This window comes from Erigeron canadensis, chromosome 4 (genome assembly GCF_010389155.1).
Source record: "Erigeron canadensis isolate Cc75 chromosome 4, C_canadensis_v1, whole genome shotgun sequence".
In the NCBI taxonomy this organism is placed as follows: domain Eukaryota; kingdom Viridiplantae; phylum Streptophyta; class Magnoliopsida; order Asterales; family Asteraceae; genus Erigeron; species Erigeron canadensis.
The window spans coordinates 7476602-7504515 of record NC_057764.1 but is presented as its reverse complement, the minus strand read 5'-3'; the positions used below and the strand labels follow the sequence as shown (position 1 = coordinate 7504515).

Genomic DNA, 27914 nt, shown 5'->3' with positions numbered 1-27914 from the left:
TTATTGTTATAAGTGTAAGAATGACATGCCTAAGGAGAAGGCTCGTGCTTTTAGGATGACTACTATGGAGGCTTGTGAGGATTTCTAAGGTAGTTAATCGTAAGGGGAGGCCTGGAAGGGGGAGAATCCGAGTCCCGGCCAAGGCATATATTCGTAGGGGACATAATTTTGCAAATTATATTAAACTGGGAATAACTAATGAACCAAATTGCTATGAACTAAGATATCATATGTGTATGTATATATATATATATACATACATTCTTTTGCAAAGTGAGTTTCGATTCAGACCTGTTGGAGGCAAATTTAACCAGAAATTTCTGGCCCTCCAACCCCTACCCATGAAAAATTCGTTTGAGAGGCGAACCCCACGGCTCAAACCCGAGACCTTGGGTTAACTCACCTCCGGGACCCACATAGTAGATTCAGATAATATCTCTAGCCACTAGGGTTTACACCAGTGGTTGTAACATTAAGTACATAAATTATATAGTTTTATTGTTATAAAAGTATTATTTATAAGAGTTAATTACTTAAAAGTTACCTAACGTTTGCACGATATTGCTGGTTTGATACCTTTCCTTTCGAAATTACGCGGATCATACCAAACGTTTCCAAAACTCCACTCTGACCATACTAGAACTAAACGCCGTTTGATGGCTGTTAAACACCCCCTCCCCCCATGTGACTTGCACGTGAGGAGTAAAAATGTAATATTGTGTTTCTTAAATACTTAAATGGTACCTAATGTTTGTACGATATTGTTGGTGTCACACCTAATGTTTAGTTATTAATTTTTTTTTATTATTTTTTGTTAATGTTTTTAAAGGTGAATTTCGCTTGAAATTTCGTGTCGTGATAAGTCTAACATATGTTGTCTTTCTAACTAACGACAATGTATGCTAGACATCTTGCTGTCGAATCACGACACGAAGCTTAAAACAATATTTTAAATACCGGCTGGAATTTTTCTGGTATTCCTAGCATTTTCCAGTATTACCGTTGCGGTATTTCCGATATTATCAAAAAAGAAAATTTGAATTTTTTTTTAAATTATTTTTGTGAACTATAAAACTTATATTTTGTTTTGAAATACCTATTTGGTATTATTTTTGAGTGGATTATAAGTGCATTTTGACTATTTTCGTTAAATTGTGACACATTTTGGAGAATTTTTATAAAAATAAAATAAAATAAATAAAAAATAGTCGTACCAGCCAGTATGTCGAGTAATACCTATAATACCAAAAACTTTTCCACACCGGTATGACTAAAATACTGGTTTTTAAAACATTGGCTTAAAGCGAAATTCACATTTCAAAATAAAAGAAATACAAAAAAATTAAAAAAAATTAACAACTAAACATTAGGTGTGAAATCAGCAATATCGTGCAAACATTAAGTACCATTTAAGTGATTAAGAAACGGGATATTACATTTTTACCCCTCACGTGCAAGTCACTGGCAGGGGGGGGGTGGTTTAACTCCCATCAACAACGTTTGGTTCCAGTATGGTTCGAGTGGAGTTTTAGAAACGTCATGTATGATCCGCGTAATTTCGAAAAGAAATGTTTCAAACCAACAATATCGCGCAAACGTTAGGTACCATTTAAGTAATTAACTATATTTATAAAAACTTTTAGTTAGAGTATTTTTGTCTCTGTTCAACCGGGACATTAAATCTTCAGAGTTGCCACTATCAATGGTACTTTTAGTCTTACTATTAATTCTTCTCTTTATAATGTATTGTTTGATTCAAGTGCAAATAAAGAATGAGTCTATTTGCAAAATCATAGTTTTTTAAAAATAAAAAAACAAAAGCATCGATATATTTCTCTAAAACTTGTAAATGCTGGTTTTGCAAAATGTTTTCTTGAACAACGAGTTTTGCTAAGTTTAAAACACAAATATTAATCTAAAAAATTCTTTAGTGTAAATATAAACTCCCTAAGTATCTATCATAATCTTGGAGAATGGTGTCAAAGCAAGACTAGAAGAAGACTCTTTCACTAATGAATGGTTGCAGAATTATAGCCAACTTTTAAAAAAGTTATAAATAAAAGCCAAACATGATATGCATGCATGCACTAAAGCCTATAATCCCTATATTATTATTATATACGCATATACAATGTATTGCATGGTAATTTGTCATTTAATATCGTTAATTTGTATAGATATTAATAGTTATCACTAGCTTAGTGTATAGATATTAATATCGTTAATTTGTATAGATATTAATAGTTATCACTAGCTTAGTGTATATATTCTAAATAAGGCCGTAAGTTATATATAGATTCAAACAATGGGTGAAGGAATATTCTAATGAAAGAATCAAAGTGAGTGCTTTCCCTTACTACAAGCATACATTTGTGTACGTGGAAAATATTGTGTTCCCACCGGCCTCACTGGATGTATCAGTGTTTAAATTTTCCTCTACTAAGCCCTGTGTATATAAACACCACCTTGCTCTCCATTCAAGTAGTACCAACTCATATAATATCCACTAGAGGAATATATATATATATATATATATCTAGTCGAGCTTAACTATCCACAGAGCTAGCTAGATACTTACAGAAATGGGTGTGCTAACAGCAGCCTTAAACTCGGCAAAACCATACGTAGCCATGGTGGCTCTTCAGTTTGGTTATGCTGGAATGTACATCTTATCCATGATCGGCATGAAACGTGGACTTAGTCACTGGATTTTTGTTGTCTATCGTCATGCCACCGCTACTCTTGTCATTGCTCCTTTTGCGCTAGCTTTTGAGAGGTTAGTCTGCTTCTGTACGTTGTAGGTTATCCCATGGCTAAGCACTGTATCTCATGCTCATGCAGATGCACATATGCTTTAGGAAATATATGTACATCCACATGCGTACACATATATATCATGCTTAACCATGAGTATAAATTAATTGTTTGCTCTATTTTTTGCAGGAAAATAAGGCCAAAGATGACGCGTTCGGTGTTCCTTAAAGTTCTTCTTCTTGGTTTGCTAGAGTAATTTTTCTTTAAAATTCTATACAATTTAGACTTATTTAAACTACATACGTATAGAGAATATATACCAATATGTCAATAACTTATGTAGCAACAGACTTCATGTATTTTGTTTAATTTCCTTTCCTTTTCAGACCAGTGATAGACCAAAACTTGTACTTCTTGGGGATGTCCATCACGTCTGCAACGTATGCATCTGCAATCGTCAACGTCCTTCCTGCTCTCACCTTTGTAATGGCACTAGTTTTCAGGTAACAACTTAATTATTTTGTTCCTGATAATTAATCATTTCAAACATACTGGTGTCTGTTTGAGATTAACTTTTCATATATGCTAGATTAACCTGATAGTACCTATAGTTAATTAAATGAATATATATGTGATCCAATTAAAAATCCAGGCTGGAAAAGGTGAATCTAAAAGTTATACATAGCCAAGCCAAAATACTTGGAACGGTGATTACGGTAACAGGAGCAATGGTGATGACTTTGTATAAAGGCCCGATAGTTGATATACTATGGTACTCTCATCACGGAGCTTCAACCACGCACACGGCTGCTGCTCATACTGCTTCCGGACAACATTGGCTTGCCGGAACTATTATGATTCTAATTTGTACATGCTGTTGGGCCGGCTACTTCATTCTTCAGGTATCTAACATTCGGCTTTAATTTTCACGACTATATTCACAGCAAGCCAATCTCCGGTAGCTCATTAGCAAGCTTGTCTCAGTTCCGGTTTAAGATAAAAAAAAAAAACAATATAGAAACCTGATTCCGGTATTCTACCTTAACTTTTTTTGAACGGTGAAACATTCCACCATTTCTAAATACACCAAAGTCAACCAAGTTGGCTAACGTCATCGTTTTTTACCTTAACTAATTGTATGTGTATACAATTACTTGTAAATTGAATAATCATCATATATGCTCATGATATAATAGTAAAAAATTCAATATTAGTGGATATATACATATATATACTAGTAAAACTCTACAAAGTATATTAATATGTTCTTATTTAATTTGAGTACGTTAAATATAGACAATTATCAAAACAAAGATACATATACTGTATAATTAAGTGTACGTATCTGATACTTTTTCTATTCGAACTGTATAAAGTTGATAATATAACAGAAACATAATTCTTAATGTGTTGTGAGCGCAGATAGTATTGATAAACTCAAACCTAGAGCATTTGACATGTTTCCACGCGAAATGGTTCTCGATCATCTATACTTAACACTACCTATATTCAATATGTGAACGATTCTCATATGAACCTTTAAGACAACCCGAATAACAAAATCCTAGTGATAATAAGGGGGGGAGAAAAAGAAAAAAAGAAAAGTTATGTAACCACCCACACCAAAAGAAAAAAGAAGCATTGTGCTCAAAAGATAACATAATGTGTCCACTTAAATATATCTAATGTTAGTGTTATGAATGCTGGAATGTGTACGTTGGTATATATATAGTTATATATAGATATACATAATAATTGCGTACGACATGCAGTCAATGACGGTAAAAGAGTATCCGGCGGAGTTAAGTCTGGCATCACTGATATGCATAGCGGGTACAGTGGAAGGTGGGATTATAGCAATGATCATGGAGCGTGATCCAAAAGCATGGGCGCTTGGCTTTGATTCTAGGCTTCTTGCTTCTGTTTACTCTGTAAGTTCATTCATTTCAACTTATTATATTATATATTATTATTATTATTATTATTATTATTATTATTATTATTATTATTTTTGTTATTGTTATTGTTATTGTTATTGTTATTGTTATTGTTGTTGTTGTTGTTGTTGTTGTTGTTATTATTATTATTATTATTATTATTATTATTATTAATATTATTATATATAATTATTATATTACTAGCTACATATATATATGCATCCATAATACCTATGAATTTTGGTAACCGAAAGTGGTTTTGGCAAATATTTAACGTTTAATTTAACTGCATGATAATTGATCCTAATAAATATACCACCAACTGTTAGGGGGTAGTCTGCTCTGGGATTGCATACTATGTTCAAGGTGTCGTAAATAGGATGCGTGGCCCAGTTTTCGTTACTGCATTCAGCCCACTATGCATGATCATAACCGCTGTTCTTGGTGCCATTGTGTTGTCAGAGCAAGTCCACCTTGGAAGGTACACTCCTAACTATACCCATAAGTTCACCTCCAAATCAAATAACACAAGTTCTAGACACTTATTCTAGTAAAGACAACTTATTAGCCAATTACATATATGATAATTTGATGTGCAGTTTGCTAGGAGCTGTCATCATAGTGATGGGTCTTTACTCCGTGGTATGGGGTAAAAGCAAAGATTATCTATTAACATCTGATAAAGGAGCAACTCAAGAATTGCCTATTGTCAACAAGCAAGCCAACACATTAGATGCACCTACGAAGGTCACAATACAGGATACAATTCTTCCGCAAGTCCTGTAACTGTGAATCTCTCTCTGCGGCCTTTATATATAGATCATCGAATGTAATCCAAGTGTTACTTTATATATCTCTTCATTTTTCTGATGAGATCACACGTTAAGAATGTGAAAAAGAAAAACCCTCGTTTTCCAAGATATTATGAAAATGTTGCCTGACAACCCCAGTTTTTGATCTTTTAACCATGCTTCTCCGTATAAATAATTCCATGTACATTTATCGTGACCGGTGTCAAACAAATAGACATCAGAATAACAATCATTCATACTTACATGATGTCTATGTTCTAACCTTAACTTCTAATCAGAATTGAACGAACAGACAATATGCCCAGTTATTACTAGTATCTATGGTGCTGATGATTGAATATACCTTAATAGTGGGGTTGTAAACGAACATAAATCAGATTTGGATTGTTTGTAGAAGAAATCAGCAGAAGAATCCGATGTGGTTGTTCCAGAAAGTAGTAAATTCGGAGATTAAAACATCAATTATAGAAAATGATAATGACACTATGACAGCCATTAAAGAAGATTTTGCTGGAAAAGAAGGCACACCATTTTTATCTATCTCACAAGAAGCATGAAGAGCACACAGGTTCCGACATGGGAATTAGTTCACATAGAGGCCAAAAGATCGGTACAGTGAAATATGTTTATGCAACTCGGTAGCCTAATTAAAACATATTGAAGCCAAATGAAAACCTATAGGCATGGGAAACTTAAATTGAAACAGAATCAACTCTAAAGGCATTAAGCTATTGAAGCCAAGGGTATCTCCAACAACTGCTATAAGCCGATCGTCCGATCTTTACAGACACTTTTGCCTATCTAAGACGATCTTGGAAGAAAAGTAAATGTATCGCTCACATTGTATATTTGTATTTAAGACAAAGAAACTGTTAGAGCATTTATCGTCAGGAATACGATCAATGAGTAACTGATCCAGTCAACGAAATTAAAATTTCTTGGGTGAACAGACTCTGTGTTCGAACTCGTTGAGTTCTGAGTGCTAGATCAATTTGTTAGTTCACTGCAGACAGTTAAGTTGGATTTTGGCTTAGCTATTTCAGCAATTTGCCTATATATTATCTGACTGTAAAACAAAGCTCGAATCATTTCATTCATAAGTCAATGACAAACTGACTGAAATTGCCACGCATAAAGGTTTTGATTGAACATTTCTATAGTGGTGGTGAGCAGAGCACCTGTTCACTATGGGATGCTCTGAAGGAAAGCAAGTGATGAAGTAAAGGTTATTATAACCAATAAATCATACATTTAACATTAATTTCTAAAGCAGGTCTGACTTTTTCATGAAGCCCATTCCTAAAGTCCATCACTAGCTCATTACGAAAGAACAAAGCCCAAAATTAAATCCACATGTAACTTGAAACTAGGCTTAGGGACTGTCAATACTAACCTAGAACAGCTTCTTAAATCCTAGGAGACTGGGTAGCACTGAAGCTAGAACAGCTGCTTACCTTGGAAGATCGCCTTTGAGGCTTCACCAGAGGGACTAGAGATTGAACAACATCTGCCATTAATGGCCTATAATCTGCCTCTGACTGAACACACATTGCTGCTATTGCTGCCACCTGAACAATTTCCTTCATTGTATATTGACCTTCGAGAGCTGGATCCATAATATCCACGACTCTCTCTCGATCTGTCAGATGGGGCAGAGCCTGTTCCACAAATCAATACTAATAAGAGCTCAGAGAAATCTTATACAGCAAATGGAATAGAACATAAAACTAAAATAAGCAGCTCACCCAAGATACAAGAACAGCTTCTCCAGGAGATCTCTTTGAATCAACCGGAACTCTACCAGTTAGCAACTCAAGAAGGACAACCCCATAGCTATACACGTCGGATTTTGTAGTCAGATGCCCAGTGAGAGCATACCTTGAACAATTAGTAAACCAAAATTGTTTATAAAGATCAACGGTGCTTACTAAAAAGATGTTTAATGAAGGTTGTAAGTCATAATCAGTTAGATGTATTAGTTCTTACTCGGGTGCAACATATCCTTGAGTGCCAAGAACTCGAGTGGAAACATGGCCACCAGCTCTGTATGATCCAAGCTTGGCCAACCCAAAATCAGAAACCTTGGCATGGAAACCTTTGTCCAGAAGGATGTTGCTGCTTTTGAAATCTCTGTGAATCACTGGAGGGGTAACGTGTTCATGGAGATACTCCAAACCTTTTGCTGCTTCTAGAGCTATTCTCAACCGCATTTCCCACTCCAAATCTGAAGGAACCGCGTTCGAGCCTGAGTTTATAAAGTAAAGAAAAACAGACCATCATCAAGAAAAGTGTCCCGTTTTTGTAACAGAAAGTAAACTAATGACTTACAACCTACCAATTCATTTGCAAAAATATTATAAATTGAACATGTCACTTGCAATGAAACATAGGAAAGATAGTCTTTGCATTTTCATTAGAAGTACCAATATTGATAATGAAAAGATATGCAGTTCATTGATACAATTCAACTTTTGGTCTCAAATCCGAGTTAAGATTTCCCTTCATTTTCCGTTTTGCGACATTAGCAAGCTATCACTAATATAACTATATAGGGAAACTAAATGAGATTAAAAATACCTAATAGCTATCTATAACAAACCTTTATCTAGTTAATATGTATAAAAAATATATACTTTATAATATATCTCTGTTAGATTAGAATAGAGATGGTATCATATACATACCTCTGATTGGATACAAATGTTCTTGAAGGCCACCATTAGCCATAAAATCATACACCAACACCCTGTGGTGAGTCTCAGAACAGTAACCAATCAAAGCAAGTAAATATGGTGAACGCAACCTACTCAGCATTTCCACCTGACAAACCAATTAAATAAGGAAAAGCTCTAAAAACTCTGGCTTTGGAAAACAAATCAATCCAAGTAAGTTAAAGCTTCTATTTGTTGTTAGTATAAAAGATCATTTGTCTGTTTTAGATGATTAAACCTAAATGGGAAAACGGGAATGAAGTAAACCTCAACTTGGAATTCCTCTTCTCCTTGCCTTCCAGGTTGGTCCATGAGTTTCACAGCAATCTTTCTCCCGCCTGGAAGCACACCTCGATATACCAATCCAAAACCACCCTGTCCAATTACATTAGATTTACCAAACCCACCAGTTGCAGAATGTAGCTGCTTGAAGGTGAACACTTGAACAACTCCTTTTTCAACAATAACAGCTTCAGTTTTTGAGTTGCCTTTTTCTTCAGATTCAATTCTCCCTTCTATTCAAAACAATAAGAAAGAATGTAACATATAGGGAAATTCCTAAAAAAAAATGGAGCCTAAAAACATAAATTAAGGAAAAAGGTAAGGGGGTGTATAGTTAGAGAAGACACCCTTTGTTTTCCAGTTTTGTTTTCAAGAAAACATGAAAATTAGAAAAGGTGATCAAATAATAGTTTTCCAAAAAAGTTTTCCAATAATACAAAAAACATTGTTAATCACTCTTCTATGAAAAATTTGAAAACACTTTTTTTCTTTATTGTTTTCCACTTTTAATTTTCCATTTTTCTAAATTTTGGAAACCGCAAACTATATTAATTTTCTCCCTACGCCCCTGGCCCCTAGCCCTTGTGACCCCTCGCCCCCGTCGCCCAACCCCCAACCCCTAACTAACCAAGTATATTTGAGTATGTTTTCTAATATGTAAAATGAAAATAGCAATTTCTAATTTTGAACACGTTTTCAAAATTTTCTAGAAATGGAAAATTTTCCGCAACTAAACGCACCCCAATGTTTTCTGTTTTAAACACTAAATTTGGTTCCTCAATTAGGAAACTCTACCTTTGGTAGAACAGTTGATCCAATCCAACATCAGTGGTTGGAGTCCTTGCCTCAGGGGTTCGACCCTCATGCCCAACAAGGTTGGAAGCAGCCTCTCTACCTTTGGTAGGGGTAAGGCTGTCTACATCTCAACCTCCCCCATACATCGTTGAAGACGGTATTGGGACCCAAAACCCGTGGAAGACGGCATTGGGAGTTACTTTTACTTTTACTTTTTTAATTGGGAAATTCTAGATTTTTTATTAAAAAGATTATGAGTATTATGTTACCTTTAAACAAAAACTATCGAAATAACGTTACATTTTTTCTGGCAAAAATTATATTTTTAATCCTGTTTAACATTCACCTTAATCCCTTATTGGCAAATTTAAGTAAATAAATACTTTTTTGGAAATTTTCCCTAAGAAATTAACACCATTGTTTAGACATTAGACCAATAAAGTTAGCTATCAATCTAATGATAAGTACATATAAAAGAAATGGGGTGCATAGATAAACTACCCGGGAAAAGCCAAGCCTTTGGTTCCGGCTTAAACCGTATTCCTGTGGCCATATTTGGTTAACTTAAGTACCCGACCCGCTATGCGAGCTGACCAATCCCATGTCAATCACTCGCTTTACGAGCAGCCCGACATAATCACTCCGTGGGCACAAGGGATATATTTTATTGCTCATAAGATTTGAACTCCAGACCTCTAAGTATTTTCACCCATAATGCCACCACACATAAATAAGTAAAGCAGCAAGTAAAGTGAAAAAAAAAAAAAAAGAAGAAGAAGAAGAAAAGGGGATAGTGTAGTAGTAATAGTAAAATATACTACCTTTGGAATTGAAACTGGAAAGTAGTTTGTTGCGTAAATAGCAGTAGTAACTGAAGGCAAGGAGCAATAAAGCAACAGCAAAACAAGCAAATGCCATTATTATTAAAAGTGATGTTCTCTCCTCCTTGTTCTTGTAGTTGTCCATCATTACATGAGAAATGGGGATTCGTATTTCTCAAACCCTAAAACACTAATTGATAATAATACATTTATATAGGGATTGTACTACAAACCAAAATGAAAGCCAGGCAGGGACCGATATGATGTGAAGAAAAAAAAAAACAAAAAAAAACACAGACAAACAGAGTATTTACAAGCCTCGTTTTTGCTGCTGTCTACAGGAGCGGGAATCAAAATATTTCCGGTGGTTCCAAGGTTTCCGCCTTACTCCTAATATACTTAACACGCTGAGAGTTTAACAAATCGATTTTTATATAATAACTTCTCAAATGTTATCTTGTTTGTTTACGAGTATTCGGGATTATACGGGAGGTGATTTGGGCTATTTAGATGCATATTAAAGCCTGAAATGTTATCCCAATGATATATATTGTTATGAAATATTATGTAATGTCTTGAGATGTATAGATATGTGATAATAAATGAAATGTGCATGATTATATGGCTTGTTCATGTAGTTCACTAGACTTGTTAAGTTGCCATGACATGTGGACGTTTAAGAGCCCAAACGTTAAGATGTATATGTGATATTGTTTAGGTAATATGAACACCTAAACAATATGAGGTGTGAAATCGAGCTCGTAAAGTAGATGAAAGTGATAAGCTTAACCCGTACTTGCCCTTGCTCGGCGGATGCGTAGATGTGGTTGCTCGGGTGGCTCATTGCAACATGGTCATAGATGTGAAGAGTAATACGGGAGGTCTGACTCGCCCCATTTGTCTTGAACATGCGGATTACTCTGGGATTGGCTTGTCATTTCTTAACGACATTGATGTACAGCCGTAAGGTTTGTCCATCTAGTCGGGTGTGTTTCCACGGGTTTTGAGTCACAAATACCGCCTTACTCCTATCTATTGGTTTTTTAAAAGGTTAATTACAAATTTAGTACATTTATCGTGTGTTTTTTTCCTCCTAATCTATATCACTCATTATTATTATCTTATATTTAGACATATTTTCATATTATTTAGGCCTATATATCATGATCCTTTAATGACATTTTTATACTAATTGTTAACTTTGATTGTTTTTCTTCTAAGTAGCATAACTTCTATTAAATCCATTCACCCCTATCGTTATTTTACCTTGACCCCTCCTTCTTCTTTTAACACAAAACCGAATTTGGTTTGGTTTTCGGGTTTAAAGGAAATTTGTTCATCACGTGTCAAAATCTGGCCTGGCCCGACCCAATTTGTAACCCGACAGTGCAATCAAATCGAACCCGTGACCCGGTGCTCATCCCTATTCTACATCTATATTTAATTAATAATTAAAAAGTCAAGATTCCTTGAGTAGTTTTTTCCAACCTATGGCACGTCCGAGGCATGTGATGTGCAAAAATCGAGTTTAAGATCTATAAACAAGTTTTGCCTAATTCACGACTACTACAAATTTTATGGGCAGTGGATCGAACCCTTTATAGTATAGTATAAAAGGCAAGACCATGTCTGTAACACCCGTGATGTGATCTTGGCGTCATTTTATGATTATTTACTTAGTTAAAATGAAACCTTTGGAAAATCTTGATTCTTGATGACTTATATGTAATTAAGTCTTGTTTAGTGAAGAGTATGGACATATACGTTTGTAAGACGTTAAGTACAAATAAAGGGACTTATGTTTATTGGGACTCTAGTACATTTAGTATTTAGAGATTGGGTGCGAGACTTCGACATCAAAAGAATACTAGTTGTCTAGTAAAAATTCCAATAAAATGAAAATGCCTTAAAGTAAGATTAATGGAAATAAAATATATAAATAAATAAATAATAATAATAATAATAATAATAATAATAATAAATAATATTAAAATTTAGCATGTAACTAGTCGTTAGAATCGTTGTTAGGTCCAGTTTTAGAAAAACTGACCAGTCTCCAGTTGCGCCTGGAGACAATAAGATTTGTCCAGAAATATGAGAGGTCTAGTTGCAATGTACAGTTTATGCAACTGGCGACCTCCTCCAGTTGAAGATCTGACATAAACCTGAAGACGGTCCAATTAAAGTCAAAGACATCAAATGGAAGAAAGAGATTGACCATGGCAGCAAAGCCCAGTGGCAATCTGACCAGATCAAGAACTGGAGAGATTCAGTGTAAATGTCTTTACAAAGCTTTACACTGATTACTAGGAAAAAACCTTTATTGCTTTATGTACTATTACCCAGATAATGGATATTATCCTTGTATAAAGCACAAAGTACATAAAGCAGGTTGCATAAAGTATACTCTCTATCATACTTTATCAAGCATTTTCAAGGAAAAGTTTACACTTCCTTAAATGCTCTCAACCATATTTGTACGGCAAAGTTGACATTCCCAATGCCAACCTTTGCCTATAAATAGAGGCCATTGCACAACATAATTACATATCTTTGCAAGTTTACTCTGCAATACTTTGGTGTGCTTGTGCAATATTCTCTCAATCGCAAAAAGGAACATTTCACAACTCTAAGTGTTTCGATTGACAAAGAGGATTTCCAAGTTTATATCAATTGTATTTTATAGGTTGTTAGGATATTTATATACTTGTAATATCTTGGTTCCGCATCAACCATTGTATTTTGTTTATAATCAATAGATAAAATACGCATGAAAAATACATATTATCTCATCATTTACTTTACTAGTTAATTATTTATTGCATTGTATTTACTTATTTACATTGTCACATTAATAAGTAAACCTTCTAGATTAACCTAGTATACTGTTCACTGTAACTAGTCTTGTCCAGATTCAGTGAACGTATTGCAAAGAAACTTCACTATTGACATAGAGGTGTTTCCAGTAGAGTACCATCTATTGAGTTGGGACTTACAAGTGGTATTAGAGCACAAAGGTTGAATTAACAATTCTATAACCTAGATCTGCTTCGATTGCTGCTACTGGAAGTGGAGATGGTTCTGGTCCTAACTTTGAAACTAATCAAACCCCTCCTATTAATGAAAATTTTGTGAACAATAACCCTCCTCCTCCTGCACCTCCTACTCCCAACCACGTCCATGTGCATTATTCTAACACTCCTCTTCCCAAATTCGATGGTAACAGTGAGACCTTTGGCACATGGAAGACTAGAATGCTATTGCATTTTGGTGGGATTGATAGGTATATGTTGAAAATCCTATGTCCAGTGGTATTAGTCCTCTTCTTGACCCAACTGGTAGAAGAGGTACTAGGGAGAATCCTGAAGACCATTGGTCTGATGAGGATCGCAGACTGGTTGACTTGGACACCAGACTAAAAAACATGATCCTTGGCGATGTCCTTGAAGAATTAATTCCAACACTTATGTTATTTCCCAGTGCCAAGTCTATGTGGGATGAATTAATTCTCCAGTTTGAAGGAGGAACTGATACGTTGTCCACCAGAAAGGTTGCCTTGAACAAGAAGTATGAATCTTTCTTTGCATTGCCCAATGAAAGTTTAACTGGTACTTACACCAGGTTTCCAGATGGATGTCAAAAGTGCGTTCCTAAATGGAACTTTGGAAGAAGAAGTGTATGTTCAACAGACACCAGGTTTCATCGATGAAAAGCATCCACATTGGGTCTATAGACTAAACAAAGCATTGTATGGTCTTAGACAAGCCCCATGAACCTGGTATGATACTTTGACCAAACATCTTTTCAAAAATGGCTTTCAAAGAGGTGAAATAGATAATACCTTATTTATTTTGAAGGAAAAAGGTAATATCTTATTGGTATAAATTTATGTTGATAACATTATATTTGGGTCAACTGATGATGGTGTGTGTAAAAGGTTTTCAAAATTTATGTCTCAAGAATATGAGATGAGTTTAATGGGTGAATTAACATTTTTCTTAGGTTTGCAAATAAAACAAACCATGGATGGTATTTTCATTAACAAAGAAAAATATGTCAGATATTTGTTAATATGAGTCAATCCCATCAAAATCCACACCCATTTCAGCACCATTAAATTTGGACTCTGACCCAAATGGCAAATCTGTGGACCAAAAGGTATATCGTGGAATGGTTGGTTCACTGATGTATTTAACTGCTAGTCGACCAGATATAATGTTTGCAACATGTTTGTGTGCCAGATTTCAGGCTAACTTAAAAGAATTACATTTGCACGCTGTCAAGCGCATCTTCAAATACCTGAAAGGGTGTCCTAGCCTTGGTCTTTGGTATCCCAAAGGCTCGGGGTTAGATCTAATGAATTATTCAGATTCAGATCATGCAGGTTGTAAGATAGATAGGAAATCAACAACTGGTGGTTGTCACTTTCTTGGAGGAAAACTGGTAAGTTGGACCAGTAAGAAGCAGACATCAGTCTCTCTGTCCATTGCAAAAGCAGAGTACAAATCTGCGGCCAGTTGTTGTGCCCAGATTCTCTTGATCAAAAACCAGTTACTTTATTACGATCTAAAGTACAAAAGAACTCCAATATTCTGTGACAATACTAGTGCAATTGCTATATCTCACAATCCGGTGATGCACTCGAAGACAAAGCATATTGATATCAGGTATCACTTCATCCGTGATCATGTTATGAATGGAAACATTGAAATTCATTTCATCCCCACTGATAAACAGTTAGCTGATGTTTTTACAAAACCTCTTGATGAGAAAACTTTTAAACATCTCATCAGCGAACTAGGTATGTTAAATCCTTATTAAACTGGAGAGACCCTCCAGTTGAAGATGGTCCAGGTGATCCTTGATTGGTTGGAGATTGAACGCCTTAATGTACTAAAAAACCAGTCCTTGATCAAATGAATCTCATTTTTAGAGGGAAAGACTCAAAATATTTTTCTAATTAAAATTCGTTTTATTTTGAAAAATGCAACTGGAAAATCTCTCCAGTTGAAACTAGTATCTGAAAAACCCTCCAGTTACTTGTTTGGTCTTGTCTTAAAACTGGTGGTCAACCAGATTTCATAACGTTATGTTTTACTTGGTCAATATTTGTGACACGTCTTACACTTGAGTGTTTTTATTAAGTTGTAACCGTCAGCTGACGTGTCAAAGTCATTTTTGTAAAAAGGTAACACTTTTTATGGGGATTGTAAAAAGATAGTGGGCGCGTGGGAAGTTATGCCGTCGTAGCATTTAATGCTGCGCAGTGAAAAATATTTCATTTTTAAAATTCAAATTATTTTTCATCAAAGTGTCAAATCAATTTCTATTTTGTCAATAAAATATCTTTTGGGACATTTACTTTTGGAATTCATTTCACTATAAATATCCTCATTTACTCCCAAACACATTTACTTTCTTTTCACATTCCTTCATTTACTCCCCAATCATCAAAATCGCTTCCTTTCTCTCTCTGCTTCATAAGTCAAGAACCCTAATTCCTAAATTCTCAATTTCACTTTTACTTCATACTAAAATGGCACCAAAATCATCCAGATCTCGTGGCATTAATCTCTTGAAAAGAGCTTATGTCCCTTCACCAGGTGTCCGCCAGGTATCTGGTGCTCCTGGTAACATTGCGCTCATCAAGCTTAATCCCAATAATCCGATGGCCAGTTTACAAGGAACTCAGGGGTCCGATACTCTCATTGGGCAGATCCAAAGTTTTTTGAAGGAATGTCCTATCGGCCCACAATTTTCTGCAAGTCCTGGTAAATTATACCATGATTACCTTTGTGAATTTTGGTACATTGTTGCTAATAATGAAGACTGTTCGGCCATCTCCTTCACTCTCAAAAATGGCACAGTCAGGTGTACCATCACTGCAGAAACTTTAAGGGATGCCCTACATCTCAACTATCTAAGACCTGGAGAGTCTTTTATAGTCATCCCTCACCAGAGCAATAATTTTCGTCAAACGCTCTATGAGATGGGACATACGGAGTGTTTGGATAATGGAGTCCTTAAGACGAAGGGAGCCATGACTATGAAGGGACTTACACCATCTTGGAAGTACTTCATGGTCCATCTGGTGGAGAGCATGGGTGGGAGTTCTGGTGGACTTGACCAGATTAACTCCTCACAGGCAGAAATGGCTTACTGTTTGTGGAACAGATTGAGGGACCCACCGGTTCGTCCTCTGGCACTATGATAGTTCTTGGGCCTGAACAGCAGTCTATCCCCGACAGTTCCAGTCAAACAGTTTCCATTAACCCAACTGGAAGCCTCCCAACAGGTATTCCAGTTCCTCAAAGGGCTCGTAACACTCGTCCAAGGTCTAAATCAGCACGAGCCACTGATCAAACCAACCCAACTAGCCCTCCAGTTGCCTTCCAACAGGTAATTGGGGAAAGTCAAATAGGAACACCGCAGGCAACCACTTCCGCAGTTTCTGTAGGAGGAAGTGGTGAAGATATAACTAGGTCAACCCAACCCAGAATAGAGTTTGTGTCAGCACAAGATGTCAATAGCCAAATTTCTGACACTCTTGCACGAATCAACGAAGCTTTTGGTAAGTCACCACCAGAGGTCGAGATTCCACACTCTGCGCGGCCAGTGATGTTATGGTTGAGGATAGAGCAATCATAACTGAGGCAACTCCAGTGACCTCTATCAAGGTGAAACTACTTTAGTAGTTGATGATCCGCAAACTGACGCTACTCTTCAGGAAACTGACCAAGTACGTCAGGAGTCTGAGCCCACTACTCAGCCCTCGATTACATTCATGGATCTAGACATGAATGTTAATGATAAGGATATTCCAATAGAGTCTTCGGATTATGAGGAAACTGCATCTGACAATGAGATTCTTGAACCTTTTGTACAAGATCAAGACCCTCATCTCTTGTTAGCCTTCCAGATGTTCCAATTTCAGTTTCACCCTCTATTCAACTAAATCCCACATATGCTCCATCTTCAATAATATCTCCATTCATGTCTAGAAATAGACATATGCCACCACCACCGCCACCGTTGGTCACACCTGAGCATTCTCAGCATGATCAACACATTGTTTCCTCCACTTCTTTTCCTTTACTAACCATTGGTTTTATCTCTTTGGCCTCTAGACAACCTGTTGAGGAGGTATCTTTACACTTACCTCCTCCAGTTACTACAGTTGCATTTACTGCTGGTCCAGTGACACTTTCCCCTCCGTCACTGGACAGTCAATTTGACTCCTTCACTACCGACATCAAAAACCTTATTGATAGGGTGGATGGTGTTCAAAAGACGATTGACGACAACACCAAGTCTTTGTCCAAATACCACAAGGAACACATGACCAATGTTAAAGTGGTTGATCTGGGCATCAATAAGTTCACAACAAATGAAGACTTGGTGGTAAAGAAGCTCAACGAGTTGATCACTGGCTGCAATAATCTGGCAATAACACTGAAGGAAGCCTTTGACCTAACTCAATCCAAGGTTACATCATCTATCTCCAATCTGCGTGGCACAACTGTTAGAACATCAAAGGCAAAACTGAATGAGTTAGAGAGGCAGGTGAAAGTGTTAGTTAAAAAACCTGGCCTTAATGTGACTGAGCTTGGGCAGCAGTTATCGAATTCAGTTGGTCAACAAATTCAAGATACACTGGCAGAGAGGGAAGAAGAACTGGTTAAAAGGGTGATGTTTGAGATCACCAAGATTGCTCCTCCTTCAGTTGATCTGACTCCAATAACTACATAGGTTGATCTGTTAAAGGGAAGTCTAGACGATCTAGCTGTCAAGGTATCTTCTCATACAGAGGCATTGAATAAATTGACCACTGAAGTTAAAAAGGGAAAGGACAAGGAAGTGGTTAAGGAAATAGTGAATGTTGGCCTCTCACCAGATGACTTGAAGCTGTTACAAGAACTGAAGACTGGGCAAGTTCAAACTTGTGATAATGTGTTGGCCCAGTCCCAAGAGGTAAATCATCTGTGGAGGTCCTTCAGGATGATGTGTTCTATCTTCAAGTAGTGCAAGGACAATCAGTCGTGGCAACCTCTAGACTGATTGCCATCCAACAAAGTTAATTGGGATGCAATCCGAAAGGGTCTAGATGCTGCCAAGGGGGAAAAAGGTCTGGTCGTTGCACCAAGAACAATCATTCTTGAAAGCTCATGTAGCCAATTGCAAGTGAGTATGGCTGGTGAGAATGTTGAAGCTGCTGGTACTGATGCTAGTCAGCATGTTATTGAAAAGTTTGATGAGGTTGTTGATCCCAGGGGGAACATTGATAAGGGTAAAAGGCAAGTATCTGATGAATCTGCCAAGAAGACTGGTACTGAAGGTCTGATTGAAACTGGCAATGTTGATATATTGCCACCAGTGTCTACATCAGAGAGTAAAAGACTGGCAAGGATGGGCGAGCAATGTAGAGAACAAAGAAAAATTGATAAACAAAATCAAAGACTCGTAAGGGCCCAGATTTCTGACTTGGGTGCCTTAGATGCCAATGATGCCGGTTTGTTGGACATCACACTGGAGCAATATCAAAAAATCAAGCATGACCAAAGGATCAATGGCGCACTTAATGAAATGTTGAATATGCAAATTGACAAAGTATATCCAGAAAATGAAGCTGAATTTGATGCCAAGACCTTGAATAGTACAGTTGAAAAGATAAAGGAGATTCGGGCTGGTGGGATTCAGAAGAGAATTGATAATGTGAACAAAGTTGTTAGAAGGGTGTTGAATCCACCAAAGAGGCCCTCACAATCCAAGCCAAAGCCATTGCCCAGGGATGCCAACCTGAAAACCTGGATCGAACCAACTGGTGAGATTACAAATTAAGATATTAAGGCTGCTGTGCAATATCTTGGATCTGCTACCCCCAAGATCGAAAATGAATCTGATGCAATAGCCTATTATCAATCAATCATGAGCAAGAGGAACCACGTTGGGAAGATCAATGGAGTTGATGTGACCATCCGGCCAGGTACCAAAACCTTTCATCTGTCAGTCAGTTACACCAGAGGTCCTCTGATGAAAACTGAAAATGCTTTGGTACTTGGATATGGAATTTCTGAATGTGTGGAGATGGTTAATATTTTGGAACAAAAGCCAACAAAAAATAGGTTTGAGAAAGTATGGTTGAGCCTACTGAAGCACAAGATTGAGCATGAAGAACAATTGGAAGAAAGGCTACACATTGACCCTGAAGATGGTCAGCCTATTGGTTCGTTGACCAAAAGAAGGAGAACTGGCGAAGGGCCATCTGTTTAAGTTCTACTTCTTGTTTTATCTGCTTGTATTTTTATTTGCATTCTCGTAACTTACCTGTAATATTTTCTCTATGTATATACAAGTTTCTAGATAGTAATCCACAAGTAGATAAGTGATAAAATTTAACAAGTCAAAAGAATAACCTAAGGCATTTGATGATTTATAAAAATGCCTTAGAAAATTAGATAGATTTTGTCAAACCAAGTCCTTTCAAGTTAATACTTGTATAGATACAAAACTTGAAAAGACTTGTGCATATTTATGGACAAATAGGGAGAATTTGTTAGGTCCAGTTTTAGAAAAACTAACCAGTCTCCAGTTGCGCCTGGAGATAATAAGATTTGTCCAGAAATATGAGAGGTCCAGTTGCAATGTACAGTTTATGCAACTGGCGACCTCCTCTAGTTGAAGATCTGACACAAACCTGAAGACGGTCCAGTTGAAGTCAAAGACATAAAATGGAAGAAAGAGATTGACCATGGCAGCGAAGCCTAGTGGCAATCTGACGAGATCAAGAACTGGAGAGATAAAGTGTAAATGCCTTTACAAAACTTTACACTGATTACGAGGAAAAGGCCTTTATTGCTTTTGTACTATTACCCGGATAATGGATATTATCCTTGTATAAAGTACAAAGTACATAAAGCAGGTTGGATAAAGTATACTCTCTATCATACTTTATCAAGCATTTTCAAGGAAAAGTTTACACTTCCTTAAATGCTCTCAACCAAATTTGTACGGCAAAGTTGACATTCCCAATGCCAACCTTTGCCTCTAAATAGAGGCCATTGCACAACACAATTACATATCTTTGCAAATTTAGTCTGCAATACTTTGGTGTGTTTGTGCAAAATTCTCTTAATCGCAGAAAAGGAACATTTCACAACTCTAAGTGTTTCGATTGACAAAGAGGATTTCCAAGTTTATATCAATTGTATTTCATAGGTTGTTAGGATATTTACATACTTGTAATATCTTGGTTCCGCATCAACCTTTGTATCCCTCTTTACATACTAAAGGAGGGTTGCACCGGTATACGAAAAAGCTGAGTTGTCAAGCAATGAGCTTCGCCACATTGGATGTATGACGCACTTGCTGATGATTTTGGTGTGTTTTTAACGGTGTATAAGTGTGTGTGTATATGTGTGTATAATATATATATATAATATATATATGTGTATAATATGTGTATATATTTGGGCGGGAGGAGGGTTGCAGAGTTTGCAGGGGGTGGGTACATGCAGGTCACTAACTAATGTAGGCGCGAAATTTGAATTTTATGTGAGTGTGTCATTTGTTTGTGTTTGAATCAAATATAAAGTTAATTTAGATTAATTAATTAAAAATTAAAAAGAAATTGGATGGAGGTACGCTTTTCTGATTATGGTGGTTGTCTCTCAAGCATTAAATGTATCTATATATGCCTACATACACATATAGACATATATATGTATATATGTATATATATATATATGTATACGAAAAGGACATACAGAGCATCGTTAATCTCAAGGGGGATTTGACACCACTGTTTATAATCTTGAGATCTACAATTGACCTAATCAAGAAAGAGAATACCATAAACTTGACCACCAAAGCAATTTCCATACACAAAAACATAATCCATATATATTTTTCTCTTTGGTCTTTAATATCACTGTCGATGACCACCAACAAAATAACTCTTGTGGAGCAACTAGATGCATCAAAGGATTTCATAAACATGAAAGTTAAGATAATCCGCCGATGGATTAATCAAATTCAAAGGCTTGAGATGGTGTTGGTTGATGAAAAGGTAAGTTATATTTTTTTATTTTTTTTGTTAGGGTGCAAAGATTTACATGTATATCTAAGTCGTATTTTTTATGTTTTTGGTTAGGGTGCAAAGATTCAATGTACTGTCAAGAAGGACTTGGTTCCTATGTTTGATGAACTAATCAAGGAAGATGCTGATGTAATTATCAAGAGATTTGGTGTTGGAAAAAACGATGACCCCTTCCCTGAAAGTTTTTTTTTATTGAATTTCCATAGATGTCATTGGTTGTGTAAGTTGTCAAACAACTAAGAGGTTCAACATGGAGTTGAAAGATTTGGAGTAAGTTTAGTTCAATCTGGAGGGATTGTCTATCTTATAGTAGAATTCTTTTTATGGAACTGTTTATGTTAGATTTGGTTGTTTGTCAGCTGATCAAGTTCAGTACAAGATTAGTACTACATGTGTTTTAGATGCATACATCTGTTATTCAATGTGTCAGTTGCTATAAATGATGAAAAAATCATAACTTTATTATAATGCAACATAGGGTGTTATTGAATGTCCCTGTACCTGTCATATACATAGTGCTTAGATCTAATGTTTTTTTACATTTATATACTATCATTGGTAATATTTAATGAATTAGTTAATTTAGTTGCAATAATAAGTTAATTTATATTTTTACAATGGTAGAACCCAGCGTTGCACTTTGTGGAATGATTATGCAGTTCAGTTTAATGCGTTTCTGGAGCAGAACAAATCTGAAGAGCATGTGATTGCCATCATGCAACATGCTCTCATTAATGAATGGAAGGGTAAGCTGAAATTATCTAAGTATACTGTTTCTAATTACATCAATGGAAAGTCATTAATTTTGTTGGTGTTGGTCATTCAGAAAACTTGACAGTTAAAACTGATAAATTTGGTACAAGAATTTTTATAAATGAAGATATCCAAGAGGCTAATGACTTTAGGAGGAGGTATGACAATGTTCCTGCATAAATATTCGTATAGATGTTTAAGGAAGGAGTTAATATACATTTGATAATTTTTTTATTTTTTTGGTTCAAACATGCATAGGTTGATACTTAAGGAAGGAGTTAATGAAGTTTCCCATACAACTTTAGCTTCACAGACTGTTTACCCAAATCGCTTAGAGTTTATCCTAAATACCGATAAGAAACAATTGGATGAAGTGAGAGATTCTGAAGAGGTAAATCTTTTTCATTATCTGTAAACTTTTAACCATACTCCATATTATTGTTTAGATAATACTTTACTTCATAGACTGGAGACTTTGTTGTGGTGGCCACAATCGTTATGCTTGAGCAAGAGTTTGGATGGTTTTTTATTGGCTGCCGCAAAGATGGTAAGAAAGTGATTACCAAGACGGAGTACTTGGAAGTTGCAGATGAAAATGAACTCACTGATGAGCTGATTAGTGCTCCAGCTGACAGTCTATGGTATCGAAAAAAAGCAATTGCAACAGAAGTTGTACCCAAGTAATACTGCTCAAACACCGAGATAGTCATAATTTTATCAAGTATTTATTAACCATCTGACATGTTGTTTATATTCTTTTATACCAACTTTAGGTTCAGAGTTACCATGAGAGTCCAAGACAGCACCGACAGTGCATCCTTTGTCATGTGGGACAGAGATGTCCAAAAGTTGCTTGGGTTAAGTGCAAATGATATTCGTCAAAGGCAATTGAACAACAAATATGATGAGTCTTACCCTCGTGAACTTGAAGGGCTCTTAAATGTGAAAGTGGCATGTAAGATCAAGATTGACAAATACAATCTGAAACACAAGGGCAGTACTTATACTATTATCAAGATGTGTGATGATCCTGATATCATTGCTGAGTTAGAAGAACTAGCAGAACCAGAAAACAACAATGAGGTACTCAATATATAATATCGTAATACAAGTCACATATATAGACCTAAATTTCATTAGTATCATCTTATTAATATCAATATATTCTAACATACCTTTTTCATGTTTAGGTCCAGGGAGAGCCTGCAATGCCTGAAGTAGCAATTGTTAAACTTGGTGAGGAGTCGCAAGGTACACCGGATTCAAAGGTAATTTGATGTATAGTTCATTTGGTTGGGTGGTTTGTTTCCATATTTTGAATATAATAGGCTAATATGTGGATAGTTCTTATGTGGTGTCTTTGCAGGATGCATTCTCGGTTACTGGCGATTCTTTGGCCACCGAGATTGAGAAAGATAGTGAGACCAGTCCGTTGCAGAAAAGAGCTAATGAAACTCCCGGTGTTGAATCAACAAACAAGGTTGGGAAAAGGATGCGCAGACCCAAAATTTACTAGGAACAAAGAAGAATCATTTGGATGCAGGTAATTGTATTTTGAACAAACAAGGTTGAAAGTCTTTTGAAAGTGTGAATGCAGTTAATTGTCTTTTGAAAGAAGAATCTACTACTTTATCAGTTTGTTGTTTTTTTATTCCAAATGTCGGATTGTGAAGTTGTGTTGGTTAAATTATGTAATGTGTTAAACTTATGTTATGTCAAGTGATGATTTGTGTTATGTTGTTTTGCACTTAACTTCAAACATGTATCTGTTTAACCTTTAACAGAAAGGTTAAGTGTTAAATCTAAAAGAACATAAACATTTGTGTTTTGTTGTTGTTTGGCAGTTAACTTGATTAAAGTAGTTTAAAACTAATATATTAGTGAATAAGACGAAGGAAATTTAAGTGTTAAATCCAAATTAAAATTTAGTTTTTTCTTCTCTATATTTGTGTTCACCAAAACATGTATATGTTAAAAGTTTATCAAAAAGATATACTTATAAAATACCTCATCCAAATGATTTTCTGGACCACCATTTGAATTACTTATTAACTAAGAAGAAAAAAGCTAAATTCTAATTTGGATGTTGGATCATTATCTACACATACCAAGTACTATATATACAAGGATTTAACTTAGTCGATTCATCACATACCATTCATTACATCAACATACAACCTAATTAAACTGTTGCAGACTATGAAATACCACTACATGGTGTACACATGCTATATATATATATTACAATACCAAAATCAGCATGGATTCATACAAAGTTTAGTAGTAACCAAAAGAAAGTCCCCCCTAGGACACTAACGAATTGGATGATACATAAACTCCCTTATCGACGGCTTCAACACACATGGAATTCCACACTGGGCCCATGAGGTTCATGCACCACATTTAATTCAAATCGGAGTTCATTACCCCCCACATAGCCAGTTTTCTTGGAAACCTTTGACCAGTCTGTGATTAGAACAACATGACTTTGATCTCCATCCTTGCGACCATCATACATGGATTATCTTTGGTACAATGGAAATGTGAATGGAAATTATTTGAAGCATAAATATTGGGGGAAAGGGTGGGCGTTCTCTTTAAAAATAAATAAATTAAACAACAGTAGTTTTAGTGTATTTAAAGGATAGGAGTTTTAGGGGTGTTTGGTACAATGGAATGGAAAGGGTGGAAATGGAATAAGAAACACTTCTCATGTTTGGTTGTAATGGAGAATGAGAAAGAGAATCGAGAATAGGGAATCGATTCCATTCCCTCAATTCTCTATGAAATGTAGAGAATTGATGGGAATGGAAATTTTTTAATTTTTTTTTGTTTTAGTGTTGTTATATGTATTAAATTTGATTATTATTTAAAATTTAGTATTTTTTATATATTCATTCTCTGTTTGTACCAAACGACGGAATCGATTATCTTTCCCACTATATTCATTCTCTATTACATTTCCATTCTCTTTGTTTCACTCCTACCAAACACCCCTAGTGTAGTTAAAGGATTGAGGTAGGGGAAATGATATTAGTACCATCTAATTTGATAGATCTACAATATACATGCATTATTTATTTGTACAGTGTGTTGTTTCATTTGTACAGTACGATAACTTAATCAAAATCTATGGTACGAATATCAATTCTCTTTATGGAGGAGTGGTAGTATATTTAATAAAAATCATTTTTTTTTATCTAAATAAATATATAAGAGATATTTAATAATACAAAACTTAAAATACATTTGTATTAATGATGGATATACATTAGTTTACCCTATTTACTAACTATTTATTCATATGTCTTATTAATTGGTTTTTATTTAATATATTAAACTTCTAAACTAATTATTTTATTTTCTCAATTATATTTTTGTATCAACTTACTAAAATCGATTTTTAAAAACATACCCGCGTTTTCCGCGGGATAAAACTCTAGTTTTGTTTATAATCAATAAATAAAATACGCATGAAAAATACATATTATCTCATCATTTACTTTACTAGTTAATTATTTATTGCATTGTATTTACTTATTTACATTGTCACATTAATAAGTAAACCTTCCAGATTAACCTGGTATACTGTTCACTGTAACTGGTCTTGTCCAGATTCAGTGAACGTATTTTAAAGAAACTTCACTATTGACATAGAGGTGTCTCCAGTAGAGTACCATCTATTGAGTTGGGACTTACAATCGTAATTCAAAATTATGATTTATTATGACAATGAAATATTTTATTTAATCACGAGTTAAAAGTTTTAGTTAAATGACATAGTTATTCGGAAAAAGACGGTAGTCTCGCGAGAGTGTTATGGGTAGACAAAACCCTTCCATCAACCCATTTCCCTTATCATTTTTCCACCTCACACTCTCTCACTAAAAAGTTCCATTTTCTCTCTTCAAACTATTTTGCTAGCCCACTTTCTCTCTCTAGCTCGTTTTTTTCTCTCTCTCTCTAGAAAACCCACTTACGTTTTTGTACCAAAATCAAGATCTACACTAGATCCATACTCCAAATTGGTTTTGCTACTAATTTTCATGGTCAAATCGCAAGTTCTTGGCCAAATCGCAAGTTCTTGGCTTTAAATCCCGTTTATGTTTTGTATCTAAAGTTTTTTTTTTATAAGCTTTAATCTTGAAAATAAGGAAATAAAATGGTTTTGGGTAAATAATATATGTCAAATTCTCAAGTTTATGTTTATAAACTAGATCTATACATTTTACAACTCAAACATGATAGAAGAAAACTCAGAGAATACGAGAATTTGTTGTTTATTTCATAACTATCCATATTATTACAACAATATTACAATATAAAGGAAGCGGGTAACAACCGTTCATAACAAACTTTCAATCTAATCCTCTTTTTGATACTTTTAGTTCCTTTGCTTGCTGAACATGCTAATTCACTCCTAAATCTCATTTCAAGTGTAAAAATTACTCCCCTCTTTAAATGATTTTTGACCTCAAAAATGAAAACCAGGAAACCTTAATTTCATATCAGTCAAAAACTCCTAGGAGGCTTCTGAAACATCCAATCCATCCCAATGAACTAAGACCTTCATGACCATTTTTCCATTCCTTTTTTCCACCTTCTTATCTAAAACAGCTCTTGGTTGTAATGTGAATCTGTATCCCATTGGCAATGGTTGAGGAGTAGGGAGAGGACCCAAAGCCTTCTTAAGAAGTGATACATGGAGTATGGTGGATTTGGGCTTCATCAGGTAGGTCCAATTGATAAGCAACAACTCCTATTCTTTTAATCACCAAAAATGGGCCAAAGTACTTAGGACTGAGCTTCCTGTTATGGTGAACTTTTAATGATTGTTGAGCAAAAGGATGAAGTTTTACATAAACCCATTCACCCACTGCAAATTCCCTTTTAGACCTATTGTTGTCTTCAAACTACTTCATCCTGTTTCTTGAGCATTCCAAGTTATTTCTAAGCTTGTTGATCATGGCTTCCCTTTCTCTGTGCAAGTCCTCCACTGCTGCAATTGCAGTATCACTTGGTATAAATGGAATGTGCAGTTGCGGTTTAATACCAAATAAGGCTTCAAAAGGTGACATTTTAATGCTGGAGTGCCATGAGGTATTGTACCACCATTGAGCCAATGGTACCCAATTAACCCAAGATAAAGGAGCATCCAAGCACATGTTTCTCAAGTATGATTCCAGGCATCTGTTTAATACCTCTGTTTGCCCATCAGACTGAGGGTGATAAGCACATGACATTACCAACTGCACTCTTTGTAATCTCATAAATTCTTGCCAAAATGTGCTTAAGAAAATAGGATCTCTGTCTGAGACTATGGTAACAGGATTACCATGAATTTTGAAGACATTGTCTAGAAATATTTTTGCCATAGTCATAGCAGAAAAAGGATGACTTAAGACCAAAAAATGACCAAATTTTGTTAATCTGTCAACCACCACCAAAATAGTATCTTTCCCTTGTACCTTAGGAAGGCCAGATATGAAATCCATGGAAATATCAGTAAAAACTGATTTGGGAACTGGTAGTGGCTGCAATAAACCAGGGTAGGATACCCTTTCATACTTTGATCTTTGACAAGTTGAGCATTCCCTGACAAATTGTTGTACATCTTTGTGACACCCTTTCTAGTAGAACATCTCCTTCAACCTGATTAGAGTTGGTGTGATGCCTGAATGTCCCCCAACTACAGAAACATGTACTAGTTGTAAAATTTCTTTTCTGAGAGACTGATCATTGGGTATGAGTAATTTAGATTTCCTTTTGAGCAATTCTCCATCCCAAGATTTGTTAGGGACTATATCACCCCTTTCCAAAGAAGAAATCAAATCTTTAGTGACTGAATCATTTTGCCAGGCCTCCTTAATTTTCTGCAATAAAGCAGAATTAATTGTACTTACCCCCATTTGCAGTAATGCCAAACCCTGCACCCTGGATAAGGCATCAGCAAC

At 35.6% G+C, this 27914-nt stretch overlaps 3 protein-coding genes across 4 annotated transcripts; 2 read left to right on the top strand and 1 right to left on the bottom strand.

Annotated features, from left to right (window-relative positions):
• Positions 1-2499: 2499 nt before the first annotated feature.
• LOC122596318 (WAT1-related protein At1g21890-like) lies at positions 2500-5650 on the top strand. Its single transcript, XM_043768870.1, has 7 exons — positions 2500-2776; positions 2944-3006; positions 3141-3257; positions 3407-3656; positions 4527-4685; positions 5021-5172; positions 5291-5650. The coding sequence occupies exons 1-7, from the start codon at positions 2583-2585 to the stop codon at positions 5475-5477; spliced, it is 1122 nt and encodes a 373-aa protein (XP_043624805.1). The 5' UTR covers positions 2500-2582; the 3' UTR covers positions 5478-5650.
• A 916-nt stretch (positions 5651-6566) lies between these two features.
• LOC122596317 (serine/threonine-protein kinase PBS1) lies at positions 6567-10502 on the bottom strand. 2 transcript variants are annotated; one of them, XM_043768868.1, is made up of 6 exons: positions 10113-10502; positions 8482-8729; positions 8188-8323; positions 7490-7748; positions 7249-7381; positions 6567-7161 (listed from the first exon to the last, which is right to left on the bottom strand). In XM_043768868.1, the coding sequence occupies exons 1-6, from the start codon at positions 10258-10260 to the stop codon at positions 6910-6912; spliced, it is 1176 nt and encodes a 391-aa protein (XP_043624803.1). In that variant the 5' UTR covers positions 10261-10502; the 3' UTR covers positions 6567-6909. The 2 variants fall into 2 exon arrangements, with proteins under 2 accessions (XP_043624803.1, XP_043624804.1); XM_043768869.1 differs by lacking the exon at positions 10113-10502 and adding an exon at positions 9292-9430.
• A 10543-nt stretch (positions 10503-21045) lies between these two features.
• LOC122596918 lies at positions 21046-23476 on the top strand. Its single transcript, XM_043769562.1, has 9 exons — positions 21046-21177; positions 21262-21388; positions 21867-21953; positions 22034-22118; positions 22219-22351; positions 22426-22640; positions 22734-23043; positions 23151-23228; positions 23327-23476. Exons 1-9 carry the CDS (start codon positions 21046-21048, stop codon positions 23474-23476), a joined length of 1317 nt encoding a protein of 438 aa, XP_043625497.1.
• The last annotated feature ends 4438 nt before the right edge of the window (positions 23477-27914 follow it).